General features: G+C 38.5%; 3 protein-coding genes and 1 non-coding gene across 4 annotated transcripts; 3 read left to right on the forward strand and 1 right to left on the reverse strand.

Annotated features, from left to right (window-relative positions):
* The first annotated feature begins 14 nt into the window (after positions 1 to 14).
* On the forward strand, positions 15 to 2,291 carry LOC113755764 (cytochrome P450 87A3-like). Its single transcript, XM_027299675.1, has 8 exons — positions 15 to 60; positions 170 to 319; positions 501 to 758; positions 1,018 to 1,107; positions 1,208 to 1,286; positions 1,530 to 1,636; positions 1,760 to 1,887; positions 2,060 to 2,291. Exons 2-8 carry the CDS (start codon positions 197 to 199, stop codon positions 2,151 to 2,153), a joined length of 879 nt encoding a protein of 292 aa, XP_027155476.1. The 5' UTR covers positions 15 to 60; positions 170 to 196; the 3' UTR covers positions 2,154 to 2,291.
* Positions 2,292 to 6,387: 4,096 nt separating this feature from the next.
* LOC113764258 lies at positions 6,388 to 6,494 on the forward strand. The gene has a single exon (XR_003467538.1). It is a non-coding gene; the product is annotated as a small nucleolar RNA R71 (small nucleolar RNA).
* A 3,604-nt stretch (positions 6,495 to 10,098) lies between these two features.
* Positions 10,099 to 11,625, reverse strand: LOC113759414 (uncharacterized protein CG45076-like). Its single transcript, XM_027301988.1, has 4 exons — positions 11,530 to 11,625; positions 11,047 to 11,445; positions 10,721 to 10,869; positions 10,099 to 10,600 (listed from the first exon to the last, which is right to left on the reverse strand). The coding sequence occupies exons 1-4, from the start codon at positions 11,623 to 11,625 to the stop codon at positions 10,099 to 10,101; spliced, it is 1,146 nt and encodes a 381-aa protein (XP_027157789.1).
* A 3,075-nt stretch (positions 11,626 to 14,700) lies between these two features.
* Positions 14,701 to 15,957, forward strand: LOC113759415 (protein ENHANCED PSEUDOMONAS SUSCEPTIBILTY 1-like). The gene is made up of 2 exons (XM_027301989.1): positions 14,701 to 15,090; positions 15,556 to 15,957. Exons 1-2 carry the CDS (start codon positions 14,701 to 14,703, stop codon positions 15,955 to 15,957), a joined length of 792 nt encoding a protein of 263 aa, XP_027157790.1.
* Positions 15,958 to 16,603: the final 646 nt, after the last annotated feature.

Raw genomic sequence — 16,603 nt, forward strand, 5'->3', positions numbered from 1 at the left:
GAATCTCTAAGTTCTTGGAGTAAACTTGGAAAATTAGATGCTAGAGATGGAACTGCAGAGGTAAATTAATTAGCATCCTACTAGTTGATTATATTAATCAGGATGAATTCGGACAATACGTACAGAGCGTTGCATGAAAAGTAGTAATGAACAATCTCATTTTCTACAGTTGGTATTTAAATATGCTGCCAAGAAGATGCTTGGCTATGACGAAAGCAGGGATCGGCAAAAATTGAGAGACAGTTATAAGGCATTCATGGATGGCTTGATCTCATTTCCCCTCAACATCCCGGGAACACCGTTCCATGCTTGCTTACAAGTAATCAATTGTTGTTGTCGTTGTTCGTCATTTGGAATTCTTTTTATATTGAAAGATCGATGTTCATTATACCTAAAAAAAACAAAAAGATATTCATTATAAATATTTGACTAAGTAAAATATTTATGCTTTCATATATGCTGTATCAGCTTGAACGAACTATATGATTTTCATTTTCCAGGGACGTAAGAAAGCAATGAAGGTCATCCACGACATCTTTGAGAAGAAGCGCTCAGGCAATAATGGCGCTACGAATGACTATGACTTTGCGGACCATTTACTCGAGGAAATAAAGAAAGAAGACACTTTTTTGAATGAAGAAATTGCGAGGGACTTGGTATTTTTGTTTTTATTTGCTGCCCATGAAACGACTTCAACATCTTTGACTGTGGCCTTGAGGTATCTAAATACCCATCCACGAGTTATGGCTGAACTAAAGGTCCATGACTTTCCGAAACAATTTCTCCCGTTGTTATCTGTATTTACCCTTCAATTCTCCAATTCTTGTCCAGGTTCAATACTTAAAAGGATTAATATTCTATATATATTGATAGATTTTTTTTTTGGTCAAAGGTCAACTTTTATATATATATATATTTATATATACTGACTGATAGTGTACATTGTTATGATTGGATGTTTACACTAACAGAGTATGTAAGAATGTTCCATACTTAAATAGCCAATCATTTTTGTAGAGAGAGCACGAAAATATTCTTGAAAAGCGAGAAGCAAAAGATTCCGGTGTTTCATGGAAAGAGTACAAATCTATGACTTTCACACATATGGTATGTTTCAATTAACCAGACATTTCATTGTATCCATCATTTGAATCATATAGTGAGCGAGCTACACCATCTACATCTTAAGTTTTGTTGTCTACTGTAGGTTATCAATGAAACGGTTAGACTTGCAAATATTGCCCCTGGGATTTTGCGCAAAGTTGTCAAGGAAGTTGATGTAAAAGGTATACTTCAATCTGTCATTTGGCATCTTCTTGAAAATCATTTGTCGCACTTTCCTTGTTTTAGACCCATGGTTCCTTTCTCCTGCAGAAAAAAGAGAAAGAAAAATTCTCTTTGATAACTACTTGGGTTGGGCATTTTTTCATGGGAGTAAAAATATAGGAAATAAATGATTTGTTTCCATTGTTCTTCCTTTCCTCCATTATAACTTACAGTTCCGACTAATAAGTGCGAATGATTTGCAGGGTATACAATTCCTGCTGGCTGGACGATAATGGTTTGTGCACCAGCTGTTCATTTGGATCCTAATCTATATGAAAACCCCCTTGAATTTAACCCATGGCGATGGGAGGTAATTTGATCATCGGCAGATTCGAGTAATTTACACACAAGAAGGATAAACTTACGGAACAAAAGTTAAACAAAATCAAGTAAAAATAATTCAGGTTTTTTCTGCTTTCATTTCAATCAAAAGGGCAAAGAATTACACGTGGGATCAAAAAGTTTCATGGCATTTGCTGGTGGTACGAGGCTTTGTGTTGGTGCTGACTATGCAAAGGTGCAGATGTCACTTTTTCTGCATTACTTGGTCACACAATACACGTAAGGATTTCTAAATCACAATTCCCTTCATCTTCGCTTAAATACATATAGAAGCTAATTCTAATATATTATAAATTGATGTCAACATAACTTCTTCCGTTTTTTAATATGCATGATTGCAAGAAGAAAATGATAACTCATCAAAAAAAGCTTGTATAATTTGAAATTTCAGCTGGAGAGTTCTTCCTGGAGCTGAGAGAATCCGGACACCTACTGGTATCCAATTCCCCAAGGGATTGCCTATTGAGATTTCCAAGAACAAATAGATTTTCAGCAGGGCAGTTCTCCAGTGAATTTACCTTTCAGAAGCGTATTTGTGATGTAGTAATTTACTGTTGGTTGCAAAATTAATTAGTTTGCTTACTACTTTGGCTTGTAGTACATTGTAATATTGTAAGTGCCTAATAAACAACATTTTAGCTGGCGTCTTTCTTGAAACTACGGAGAGCGTTGTCCTTTTTCCTTTTTAGTTGCTTTCCTCTTCTCTAATGGTTGAAGATTTTATACTAGCTGCAGTTTGAGCTTGGACTAATTGTTTTTCTTCACTAAATCAATGCAATGATTTTATTTATGAGTACAAATCAAGCCAAGAAACAATATATACGTATATATATATATATATATATTGTTGCAGTTTCAAGAAACAATATATATAAATTTATATTTACTGCATATATATGTGCAGTAAGTATTACTCTTTCCATCCGGTAAAGTTTGTCGCACTTCACGAATTGTAATTTTTATTTACAGCGAATAGAATTTGAAACTTGATGTGTCATTTCTTATTTCGTGAAAAGCTAAGTGTTGTACCTGCACATAAAGCATTGTGGGGCCATGATACTTGTTCAATCCGGGGTTTTGTTCAAAATCTTTAGATATTTGAAAGTTTTATCAATAGTTTTCAAAATTTTACCAAATCTTAGATTATTGTTGTTTTAGTTTCTGGGTAACTGTTACATGCTACAAAAGTTATTGTTTTGTTTCCTTGATAATAGTCTGTGAGCCATTGCACTTTTACGAAGTGTCTGAGGAGTAAATGACTAAATGGAGAAATTAAATAGAAACATGATAGGCAACTTACATACCCCAGTGTTATTAAACTTGATTCGATCCAACGGTTCAACCGATCAACTAGATGAACCAGTAACTAAGTCGAGCTGGGTCATTCATTGGACTGTTCAAGCAATTAGATCATTGACTTGTCAATGGACCGACGGTTCAACCAATAAACCCAATGAACTCGCCGATTTTTCAAGGAATCCGGTTCATATGTTGTTATAGGAAAAATTTTGTGTAGATGATTCAATGAATGTTCAAACATGGAACTTTATGCATAGAAGTAGAGAGCAATCACCACTGGGCCAACAATTCATTTGTTAGTAGTTTTGTTCTTCTTATATTATATATTATATTTTTATTCTTATTTTATTTCTCCAAAACAAAATTTATTTAGAATCTTTTAATAACATTTTATTATTCCCCAAACTCTATAAGTTATGAAATGGACTTAAAAAATAATATATTACACAATTCATTTTAAAGATAAATATCGTTCTTAATAAACTTTTGCACTTAAAATTCATAAATAAACTAGATAATTACAAAGATAAAATTTTATACCTGAAATTTGGTGGATTACTAATTAAATTTAGGTTGTTAATACTTTAATTCTGATAAGAATTAATTATTCTATAATAAATTAGACTAACTGAGCATTTATTATGACATAGTTTATTATAGTTTCAACCATATATAAAATTATGAGACACGTATTTGAATTCCGGAAGGCACCCGACAACTAACAAAGAGTATCAGCTAAGACCACGCACATGATGCCCATTCTTCTTTCTTTCCCGACAAGCACCAAAGCAATACTGTGGAGGAGATGCATGGCCGATGCAGGTGAAGTTGCCGATGCATCTAATTTTTTAAAAGAAAAACATGAATGACCTCAAAATCACCAAAATCTAACTATTTTTTGCTTGAATTAAGAACATGCTTCCAAGTCTCCATCAAAGAACTATCAAGCTCTATGGAAGTAATTGATATAAAAAAATAAAAATAAAAAATAAAAAAACCTCTTGGGCCACACCTGATAATTTGATGGACACGAAGTTGGGGATAGTCATAATTTACCACACAAAGTGACACTTATACAATTTGGCCCCTTAACTAGTTCTAATGCAGGCTGACAAATTACGAAAACAACTTGCATTTTGGAGGACTCCTCTGAATGAGTGTGACAGTCTTTTATGATAGGAATGGCCTGTGTGAAAGTATAGAAGTGAAATTAAGTTTAAGTAATCGGTTAGAAGTTGAACACATATGCTTTACAGATGAAAATGAAATGTGGTTAATTTATAATTAACTCGCTTGTGGCTAAAAGATCTCACATAGTTTATGGAAATAATTTCTTGTTTTTATGGAATAAATACAAAATTTTCTAAATTATGTATATAAGGTACATAATGAAGATGTAAGTAGCAGTTGCCGATGTCAATTTCGTTGTGATAGTGCATGGTCGTTAACATTATTTCTTTAAGTATCGTTTCGCGATTAAGAGAATCAATAATACGATATTTGGTATGAAAGATGAAAAAATAATGAGGAATAGAAAAGAAAAAAGTCACACAAAGGTTAAAATAAATGTGGAATAGAAAAGAAAAAAAGTCACACGAAGGTTGAAATCACTTTGTCAATAGTTTTGTAGAAAACATTGTGGCAAATGAAATATAAAATTTGATAATAGTACTACATTGGCTATATCAAAACAATGCAGAGGCACATGATTATACGTGAATACTTGTTTGATACAAGAAAGGGTATTTCGTTAAAGAAAAATACATGATACTAGGAAGAAACGAATCATTTAGATAGACTAACATACGTAGTACGAATAAGAAAGCATTCATTAAACAAATACGATAATCAAGGCAAATAACGACTTTTTGTTATACTGGATCTGTATCATCAAGCCAAATAACTTCCACTGCCAATATCTCATTTTATCTATCATCTCATAACACCTAGCAAATATTTTCTTTAATGTAGAAATTTAATAACACAACTATGTAAGTACATATTTGTTTTAAACAATGGGCATATATACAAGCTAATATGTAAATCTAATTATTTTACTTTTCAAGTTAGTTAGTAAATCTTAACTTTTAATAGTAATACCAACTATGCATATGTATCATTCATTTAATCATGATAATATTTAAACTGTTCAAGTATATAGGATTAACTCTTACTAGAATAATCATTTTTTATTTCAACTTTTTATTTTCCCAATTCTTGTGGATAAATAATTGTTAAAATACCCGGGGTAACATAAAACCAAAAAAAAAAAAAAAAAATTAAGGGAGAGAGGTGCTTATGTGAAAAAATAGTTGTTACAATAGCTTTTTTTAAATGAATTTTTATATTTTCTTTTCCAATTGTTTTTACCTAAATTATTATCAAAATAGCAAAGAAAATATTTCCCTTAATGTAGCATACCAAAATTTTTATATTCTTTTAATGAGGCATAGGTTAGTGACATCTTTTGCATAGTTTTTTCTTAATTATTCATTACAGTTTAGAATGAGTTGGTACATTTTTTTATAGCCAAAAGAGTAAAAAATTTAAAAGTATTTTTGGATAGGGTATTATTCGAAATATTTTCCTCTTGTTCTTCCTTTTTTTTTTTATCTCTTAAGCCCAACATTAGAAGAACCATCATATTGTCTACCACTCCGAAAAGTAATTGTCATGTGATGCTCCCTTGGATTGACTTTGGTTTTGCTTGGTATTCTAGGGTTTACGGCATTGGCAATTTGACCAAATTGGACTTCTACATTTCTATACATTGAGGTTAATTAATCCATTCTTCCCTCTAGTCTTTCAAATCTCTCCAGGGTTGCTTTAGCAAATCTATCCATATTGCTATTGGTAGTGTTAGCTAATTTTTCAATGGCCATCTCTCATGAGAGTTTGGATTCAATGAGTGCTTGTTTTGATTGAAAATCTGGTGGATTGATTGATCTTTGTTGATTTCCTTGGTCTCTCCTCCCGAAATTTGGATGATTCCTCCACTGTTGATTGTAAGTGTTAGAATAAGGATTCTTTTGATTTAGCCAGTTGAAATTGTTCACATATTGTTCCTGTGCAATAGTAACACAATTAGTACTTTCATGATTTTCTCCACAAAGAGTACAACGTGCTACATTACTATTAGAAGTTGGACCAACCTCACCTTGTCTATTTTGCATTTTCACCACATTGTCCATTTTTGCACTTAACATGTTTAAAGTGTCCAATTCATTCATATGTGCATGGTTTTTACTGTTACCTCTCTCATTAACCCATTGGTAGTTATTGTCCACCATTTCTTCAATTAATTGTTGAACCTCATCGGCCGACTTTTCCATAAGTACTCCACTTGCAGCTACATCAATATAAGTTTTCATAGGATATATTAAACCATTGTAGAAGATCTAACCAATTAGCCACTGGAGAAGTCCATTTTGTGGACATCTCCGTTGTAACTCTTTGTATCTCTCCCAAGCCTCATATAATGATTCACCATCCTACAGAGCAAAACTTGTTATTTGCATGCATAGTTTAGCAGTTTTTTCAGGTGGAAAGTACTTATTCAAGAAAGCCTTAGATTAATGGGCCCAAGTAGTGAAAGTGTTTTGTGCATGTGAATTAAGCCTTACCTTAGCCTTATCTCTTAAAGAGAAAGGAAACAATTGAACCTTTATAGTATCATCACCTACTCCAAAATATTAGCTAAATGAGCATTAGGATCCTCCGTTATATTACCTCCAAATTGTTCTTGTTGGAGCATTTGAATCAATGTCGGCTTAATCTCAAAGTTATTTGCATTGACTGCTGATCGTGCTATATTTGTTTGAGATCCTTTCGTAGATGGCAAAGCAAAATCTCTCAAGACTTGTTGATTGTGATTTGCACATTCCTCCGCCATTTCTTCTAAATGAGGCAATTCAATGACAATTTCACCTTCACTTTCCACTTCTTGTTGTTAAGCTTGTTGTCAAGCTAAACGCCTTCTCCTAATTTGCCGTTTTCTCAATTTCTGGATCAAATGGTAGTATGTTACAGAGAGATTGGTGCATGCACTACAAAACACCAAAGTTAAGAAGAATTAGTACAAATTCTACTACTTAATATAAACTAGTAAATTGGCACGTTTACATAAGGAAAATTAAAATTGAAACAAGTTTAGATTAATAAAGCTTGTTTTTGTCCTAATATTATCTAAAATCCTTGGCAACAACACCCAAAACTTGACGTGGTCTACGCTTTAAAGTTAAATTCTCCCAATTATCAATCAATTTTTGCCTTTATACCCCAATTTTTTGCAAGTATACAGATCGTGTATTGAGTATAGTGATAATTAGGGGTCGATCCCACAAGGGCTTGATGAAGTACTATTGATTTTTAACTTATTTTGTTGTCTAAACACCGATTAAGTAAATAAACAAGAAATATAAAGGATTAGGCAGTACAATCGGCCATTAAACATAATATAATACTGGCCGTAGGGTGGTACAACCAACCATGTAGGCGGTAGATAACAAGAATTAAATCAAAAGCAAAGAACAAGTTAGATTAAGGTAGCTTAAGATTCAAATAAAGAGAAATGCTAAAGATTAGAATCCCTTATAACTCAAAGCAAGTACTTAACTTGGATGATTAGGATTATTGATTTGCGACTTGTTAAGGAAGTAATTTCCGGAATTGTATGTATATTGCTTTCACAAATAAACAAAGATACTTATACTAAATCTTCACCTATTGACATGATAAATTAATTTAGCACAAGTTCATGAAACTCAAAGAAATTTCAAGCTTGAATTCACTTAGACGCATCTCCTACTGACATGAAAATGCAAACTAAGGTTCATATATCTTGAACTATACATGCAAGGCAATTTCAAGCACAAACTTAACACATGCTTGGATGATTTATAATTAGTGATCAATAACCATAAATGTGAGATTCAAATATATGAACTAACAAGTTCACAAATCACCCTTGAATCAACTCAAGTGAACACAAGCTAAGAAGCTATAAGTTCATCTTTCTCTCTAAGAAGAAAGAGTTTAATTACTCATATGTATTACACACGAAACTTGTATTGTAAGACATGAAGGAACTTAAAGAAATAAAGAGTAAGGGATTAAGAAGACTTCTTCAAATGATGAAACAAGTTCCTTAATCTTCTCTTCACAACTTTGTAGTTCAATTACAAGTTCACATCAATATTTTCTCAAAAGAGAACTTCTCGCTTGATGCTAAAGCTAACTTAACTAGTTTCTCTACTCTATTTATCATCTATGATTTTTAATATATCTACCTTACTCTCCTCTCCTCAAAATGAATGGAATACATGGAGTATTTATAGAAGATTTTTGGGAGAAAAAGTCACAAATGAAAATACATAAAGCTGTTTTTTGATTCTTCAAGTCTTAATCATACAGCTATTCTCTAATAAATTGAGTTGGAAAAAAGTTGGAAATCGAACTGCAAGTGGGCCTGTCTTTATCAGGGATCCGTAAGTCACAACTTGCAGATTGCCTTGCAGATTGGGCTCCCCTGTCTCCACTGAGAGAGAAATATTAGATGATCACTTCCTTTGCTACCGCCTAACATTTCTGATTAGTGAATCATGTCCGAATGTGCAAAAGTTGAATTTTTCATTGCAATTTTGAAGCTTTAAATTCTCCAACTTTTAATCACTTGCTTCCTTTGTAATTGAATTTCATTGCAATCATCTCAATTTGAATTTTTGTAATTTTCACGTGCTTCAATTCCCTACAAAAATTATCAAAAAGTGCATTAATTTTGCTCAAAAGCATTTTCCAATTCAATTCCTCATGCTAAATGCATGTTGATGCTGCTGCCAAAAACAAGATTCGAGCTGAGCCGCGACGAGCTGAGCGAGCTGAGAGGGAACGAGCTGATGGGCCGAACTGACAGGGAGAGAATGAACAACCTGTCCTGCAGAGAGAAAAATAAACGGAGGGGGCTAACTCCCCCGAGTAACTCCCACGACGGGCTGAGCGAGCTGAGAGGGAGCGAGCTGGCGAGCTGGCCAGGGAGCCAAAGACATAGTCCGAGCGGAGCTGCTACGAGCCGGGTTGGCTGAGTGTAGCCGAGCTGGGCGGGGGAAATTGAGCAGGCAGCCCTGCAAAGCAAGAACAACGGCGGGGCTGAAGTCCCCGGAGTAGCTCCGACGGTCAAGTCAGTAGAGCTTATGAGTAAGGTAACAGTATAGAGTACTGTAGATGGTGTACCTTGAAGTGTTGTGTGGTGCTATATTTATAGACTGGAGGGTGGGAGTTCCCTTATAGGATTTTGAGTCCTAGTCAAGGGGGAGTCTTGCTAGGGTTTTACCCGTGGATCCCGAAAGGCTTGGGATGCGCGGCCCAAATAAGCCCACATGGCTTGCGGGGCGGTGGAAACGGCCGAACTGATACTCTCTATGTCCGAGCTACTCTGACCAAGCTGCCATATCACAGCATCCGATCTGACACGTGGCATCTGTAGATTGGTTGGCCGAGCTGACAGGTCATCATGTCCGAACTGACACGTGGCTATTGGGAAATTTGCCCCACTACACTAGCCCCCCTTTGAGTCTAGAGTCATCGAAAAGTCGCATGAGTCTGGACCAAGTTTCGAGACGAATAGTCAGTTCGGTGTGGGACCCATGATTTCACGATTGCGGCCCTTGCTCGAGCAACTTGTAAGACCGAACTGAGTAGGACCAGTCCTTTTTTGTATGAACTCCTCCTTTGTAAATAGACTCTTGTGGACTGAATAGACTTTTGTTTCTTCTATACTTAGCAAAATTTTTCATCCATGTCTTTCTTATCATACTGTTTAAATACACTTGTGCGAACAGACCCCGAGCTGGCGCGCGATCTGACTTTCAACTAATGCAAAATAGTTCATACATTTGGGCAAAAAGATAGACCCATGCGCGACCTGACTTCTAACTTGTGAAAAATTGTTCAACCTCAACTAAATACATTTGTCCGAACTGGATTCTAACTTGTTCAGAGCTATGCCAAACAACTCAGGTCATGTATGGACAGAGTGAGTGTGATTTAATGAAAGAGCCTCATACTCGGACTCGTTATTGGTGGCATTGATGTCGAACCTCAAGACGCGAGCCCATTCTTCTCCCGTAAGGCTGATTAGGAGGAGCCCGACTCCACACCCTTGCTTGATGCTCTATCGGTATACAATATCCAGGATGGGATGGCCTGTTCGGCAACCTCCTTGGTCTCTTCGGCCTGTACAGCCTCTCTGGCTTGTCCGATCTCAGCAGCTTCTCCGTCCTGTTTGGCTTCGGCTGCTCCTCTGGTCTGCTCGGTTTCGGCTGCCTTTATGGCTTGTGTGACCTCGGCAACTTCTCCGGCCTGCTCGGCCTCAGCCTCGTCTCCGGTCAGTTCGGCCTTGGCTGCTCTCTCGGCCTGTGTGACCTCGACAGCTTCTCCGGCCTGTTCGGCCTCAGCTGTGTCTCCGGTCAGCTCGGCCTGGACTGTTTTTGTGGCCTGTGTGACCTCGGCAGCTTCTCCGGCCTGTTCGGCCTCAACTGTGTCTCCGGTCAGCTCGGCCTGGACTGCTTTTGTGGCCTGTGTGACCTCGGCAGCTTCTCCGGCCTTCTGCCTCAACTCGCGCAAGAGCTTCCTTGGCCTATTTGGCCTTAGCTAACTCAACGCGAGCCTCTCCGGCCTCTCCTGTGCGCTTTTCAAGCGATTGGCTTCCTCTGCATTAGCTTTCTCGTGAGCTCGATTCAGCGTCTCCCGAACTGACTTGGGAGGTCTCTCCACGAACTCGGTGTAAAGTTTCTGCTTGCGCAATCCGTTAATGAAGGCGGCCATGACGACCTTATCGTCCCGATCCCGGACCTGGAGAGACTCGTCGTTGAATCGCACAATGTATTCCCGCAGTGACTCCTCAAGCTTTTGATGGATTGTCAGCAGGTGAGCAGTGCTCTTGGAAAAGGCTCGCGACGAAATGAACTGAGTTGAGAACAGTAGCGCGAGCTGGCTGATGGACCGAACTGACCTGGAAGGTAGTCCCTGGAACCACTAGCGCGTCTTTCCCTCCAGGAATATTGGAAAGGTCTTGCATCTGACCGCATCCGCGGCTGTTTGCAGGCGCATTTGCGTCATGAATGCGAACAAGTGATCTTCCGGGTCCGTGGTCGCATCATAGGACTTCATGGAAGGAATCTTGAACTTTGCGGGCAACGGATAATCTTCGATATCTGGTACGAAGGTTGAAGCGGTGTACCTGTTCTCCAACAGATCCAGTTCATCCTGCATCTGGTATTCCTCCTTCCTGAGAGGGAACTCCATCCGCGGGAGCCCGGGGATGGGCTCCGGGTGATCAGTTCGGGAGTTCTTGTGGGAGGACTGCAGAACCTCAACCTGCTCACGTGTGAGCTCCTTCCGTGCCCTCTTCGGTCGGGGGTTAGGGCTCCCTGTTTTAGATTCCGACGGCCCAGTTCCGTTCGCCCTTCGTGCCCTGCGTTCCTAGCCGGGATGATCCACGGATTGTCCCTTCAGATAATTCACAATGGCTTCGAAGGTAGGCAGATTCGCCACCACTGACTGCACCAGCTGCTCTGGCGGGATCCGCGAGAGCTCAATCCTCTCGTTCTCCAAGATTGGATCTTGACGGGGGTGTTGTGGATCACTCTGCTTGTTCCCCATAGATCCGTCTACGTTCCTCTGCGATCTAGTTTTCGGTATGTTTTCACAAAAGAGAGTAACTCGTTCCCACAAACGGCGCCAATTGATGCGGCTGCCAAAAACAAGATCCGAGCTGAGCTGCGACGAGCTGAGCGAGCTGAGAGGGAGCGATGGGCCGAACTGACAGGGAGAGAACGAACGACCTGTCCTGCAGAGAGAAAAATAAACGGAGGGGGCTAGCTCCCCGGAGTAACTCCCACGACGGGCTAAGCGAGTTGAGAGGGAGCGAGCTAGCGGGCTGGCCAGGGAGCCAAAGACACAGTCCGAGCGGAGCTGCTACGAGCCGGGTTGGCTGAGTGTAGCCGAGCTGGGAGGGCGAAATTGAGCAGGCAGCCCTGCAAAGAAAGAACAAAAGCGGGGCTGAAGTCCCCGGAGTAGCTCCGACGGTCAAGTCAGTAGAGCTTATGAGTAGGGCAACAGTATAGAGTACTGTAGATGGTGTATCTTGAAGCGTTGTGTGGTGCTATATTTATAGACTGGAGGGATGGAGTTTCTTTATCGGATTTTGAGTCCTAGTCAAGGGGGAGTCTTGCTAGGATTTTACCCGTGGATCCCGAAAGGCTTGGGAGGCGCGGCCCATTAAGCCCACATGGCTTGCGGGGCAGTGGGAATGGCCGAACTAATACTCTCTATGTCCGAGCTGCTCTAACCGAGCTGCCATATCACAGCATCCGATCTGACACGTGGCATCCGTAGATTGGTTGGCCGAGCTAACAGGTCATCATGTCCGAACTGACACGTGGCTATTAGGATATTTGCCCCACTACACATGTTAACTAAAAAGAGCTTAATTTAATCATTTTTAATTAAAAACACACTTAAAAATAAATCAAATGACTACATAAAAACTAGTAAAATAATTACTTGTCAGCTAGCTTAGGTCCAAAGAGGTGTAATAGGAATGGAGTCTGTGGCTGTCCAATATGTATCTCAATGTTTTATCAAACCCAAGTACACTACAGAAGGATCAAAACAACCAATGTTCTTGCCACCATATGAATTGATATTGGTCTTTGCACAATATATGCAGAAGGGCCTTCTTTTTGCAAAGCCACCGGGATTTGACACGAACCAAATTTGAGAACTTGTGCAAAAGATCAATGAATCTTTTTCTCTCACCCTTGTTCATTTCTATCCATTAGCAGGTCGTCTTGTAACACTAAAAAAAGAACAAAGTACTGACTTGGCAATTTAAATTGACTGCAATAAGGATTCGGGGCTCGATTTATTCATGATGTACTTTCACCAACATATGTTCTTGGGATTGTGAGATCATTGTTTGATCACAAGAGATCAATCAACTATGATAGTTGTTTGTGCTGATTTTTACTAATCTACAAACAATTGCCGATAAAGTGATGGTTGTTAGCGTGCCACCTAGTTTGTGCGAGAAAAACTAGGAATACCTTATGAAAGAATTGATTTGGTAGGAGTGAGAATGCACCGATTTTACTGACTTCTAAGACGACTGCTGCTCGTCCTGCCATGAGCAATCTCAAGGACTTAAAATTCGTGCTAAGAGTAACTGGTCACAAGGAAAGAGTAATGAAACAAGAACTGAAAACTAAAGCTGATGAACTATGAAACATAAAATGTGCTGGAAAACTCATTAGGATTACTTGAAATTGGAAAGAATTCTCAAATTAAACTTGCCTGTTTGTACAAAGATAAACGTGAAACAGATAAAAATTTGGAATAGAAATGAACTGATTGCATGAAAATTTAGAAATCCTAGAAATTAGCCTAAATCTTCTAAGAAAGCTATGAAAATCCTAATTCTAGCCTATGATTTCTAAGAAAAGCTGTTTTAAAGTGAAAGAAGCACCAGATTTGACATTTTTGTGGAGTGAAAGTCGCGTCTCAATCTGTTTATAGATGTGTATTTTTCCCTCAAATTTAGCAACTTAACCCCCTTAATGCCCATGTTATACTCCATGTCAGCCATAATGGTCTCCAAACAAGGGTAGTGTTAACTGCCCATTCCCAAATTTTGGGGATCATGTAACTACCTCAGCTCTAATTTATAGGAACATGAGCTGATGCACCCGTCTTTTCCCAGCCAATTGCCACGATCAGCTCTACTTTTATCTATACTTGATCTACTGTATCAGCTCCGTTTGTATTGGCACCCTTATCAATTAATATTGGCAGTACACCTTTGCATACATCGTTGAATATGTAAATATTGGCCATCGTTAGCGATTTCCCATGGAACCTTTATTACTCACACCTATCAGCCTTGAACTGGTGTCGCTAACAATACATTCCTAACTACTAATTTTTGAAGACCAGTTATCAATCAAGCCTCCATGTGACCTTTATATGCCACAATTGATGAGCTCCTTGTGATACAGGCGATTGTCTCCACGGTGATTATTGATGACCTGTCGACCCTACATAGATTCCCTAGCATAATCGGCTTCCTTTCTCCATTTTCTACTTACACATATCAGCATATCTTCGTGCATGCCGATAGATGTATGAATATCAGCCATCATACCAATTACTGATCAACTTCAAAAAGATGCTACCGACAAGTTCCTATTAGCCGATTACGATTAATCAATACCGGGTGAATATCAACCATGATGCCGGTTATTAATTGGTTTTAAATAAATGTTGCCAATAAGTTGTAAATATTGCACCAACAATGGTCACACAAAACCTTTGCTGACCATTCAAGTCACTGAGTTGATAGATGGGATCTTCATTGGATGCTCCACGAACCATGGCCTTATCTTAAGTTGCCTTTAATCTTAAGATTGGCTTCATGAACAATCAACGTTTAGCTGCAGTTATTTTGCTTGTCTAGAAGATCACTATCCAAAGGGATTGGCCATTCGTAGTTGTTAAAAACATATAAAGGGAATAAACAACCAATTGCTCCAGCTTAGGACCAAAGAGGTGTAATAAGAATGGAGTCTGCGGCTGTCCAATATGTATCTGAATGTTTTATCAAACTAAAGTACACGCTAGAAGGGTCAAAACAACCAATGTTCTTGTCAACATGCGACTTGATTGGTCTTTACATAATATATGCAGAAGTTCCTTCTTTTTGCAAAGCCACTAGGATTTGACATGAACCAACTTGGAGAGCTTGTGCAGAAGATCAAGGAATCTTTTTGTCTTACCCTTGTTCATTTCTATCCATTAGCGGGTCGTCTTGCAACACTAAAAAAAGAAGAGAGTATAGACTTGGCAATTTACATTGCCTGCAATAAAGGTTCCAGGGCTCGATTTATCCACGCATCACTAGACCTGGCTATAGATGATATACTTTCACCAACATATGCTCCTGGGAATGTCAGATCATTCTTTGATCACAGGAGGTCAATCAACTATTATGGTCACACAAAGTCTTTGTTGACCATTCAAGTCACTGAATTGACAGATGGAATCTTCATTGGATGCTCCATGAACCATATGGTTGTGGATGGAACATCTCTCTGGCATTTCTTGAACTCTTGGTAGAAAATATTCAAAGCCGGGGGAGAACAAGTGTAATCTCAAGACCTCCAATACATGATCATCGATTGTTTTCTCAAGGACGATATATTCCATTTTTTAGCCTGCCACTAACTCACGACTAGCATGGTCAAGTCATTATCAACAGAGATGAAGTAGATAAAGCGCCAGAAGATGTGATTAGGGAAAGAATATTCCATTTCTCATCAGAGTCAGTGGCAAAGCTGAAAGCAAAAACAAATGTTGAATACAATACCACTGAGATTTCCTCCTTGCAAGCATTGTTGGCTCATCTTTGGAGATGTATAACAAGGGCTCAAAACTTTCAGTCATATCAAAAAAAAAAAAATCTTCGACATTGTCAGAAATGAGAGATCCAGGTCAGTTCCACCTAAGTCTCAGAACTGCTTCAGTAACTATCTATAGGCAACGTCAACAAAAGCTGACTATGGTGAATTGCTGGAACAAAGCCTAGGATGGGCAGTGTGGTTATTGCATCATGCAGTGATCAATCAGACACGTGTATCACATGAACAGATCGAATCATGGCTTCAATCCGGAGAACTACTTCGGGCTAGTGATCCGCCTGATGCCTATAGCAAACTCTTGGGATGCTCTCTACGATTCAACATGTATGTAACAGAATTTGGACTTGGGAAACCTGTCGCAGTTCTAAACGGGAGCACAAATAAATTTGACGGGAAACTAATAGTGAATCCAGGAGCCGAAGAAGGGGGAAGCATGGACTTTGGGATTTGCCTTCTACTTCATGTAATGACTTCTCTTGTATCTGACAAGGAGTTAATGAGACAGTCGCTTAGCTTATGAAGGCCAATTTCAGATTAACAGCTCTATGTAACAAGATCAAAATGGGTGCTTTAGCCTCTAGTGCCCGTGAAATATTTCCCTCTACCTTTTACTGAGTTAAAGTTTGTTCTTCCTTTAACTTGTGCAGTTTAATTGCTTTTACTTTAGTGGATGATACTATTTCAAAGCTTGTTATGATAATCAATAGCAGATGATGTGGTGATATTGTAAATCACTAGTCTTTGGTTGTGAATTGCTGTGCTTATATTGGCATATGCCAATTTTCCACTGGTGGAAATCCTAATTGTCATCTCCAGAGAAAGTAACTAGGGTCCTTGCTCCTTTTTGCCATTATACTTGGTATATGTCACGTCTCCTTCTAAACAATTTCAGAAAGAAAGCTATACGTCCAGGGAAGGAAATGATAGTGCGATTTCATGTTTAACCAAAATAATGTCATTCTCCCATAATCAAAAGATTAGGATTAAAAATTCAAACCAAATCAATTTTCTTTGTACGTAAAAGTTAAATATATCATAAACAGTAAGCAGCGTATTAGTTCTGGAGTCTACATGCTGTTGCCATATTAAATGTGAGCTATGACATTGGAGGAGATTAAAGGATGCAGGTATATATGCAACCGAAATCACAAGTGGACTTTGGAGGA

This window comes from Coffea eugenioides, chromosome 2 (assembly GCF_003713205.1).
Source record: "Coffea eugenioides isolate CCC68of chromosome 2, Ceug_1.0, whole genome shotgun sequence".
In the NCBI taxonomy this organism is placed as follows: domain Eukaryota; kingdom Viridiplantae; phylum Streptophyta; class Magnoliopsida; order Gentianales; family Rubiaceae; genus Coffea; species Coffea eugenioides.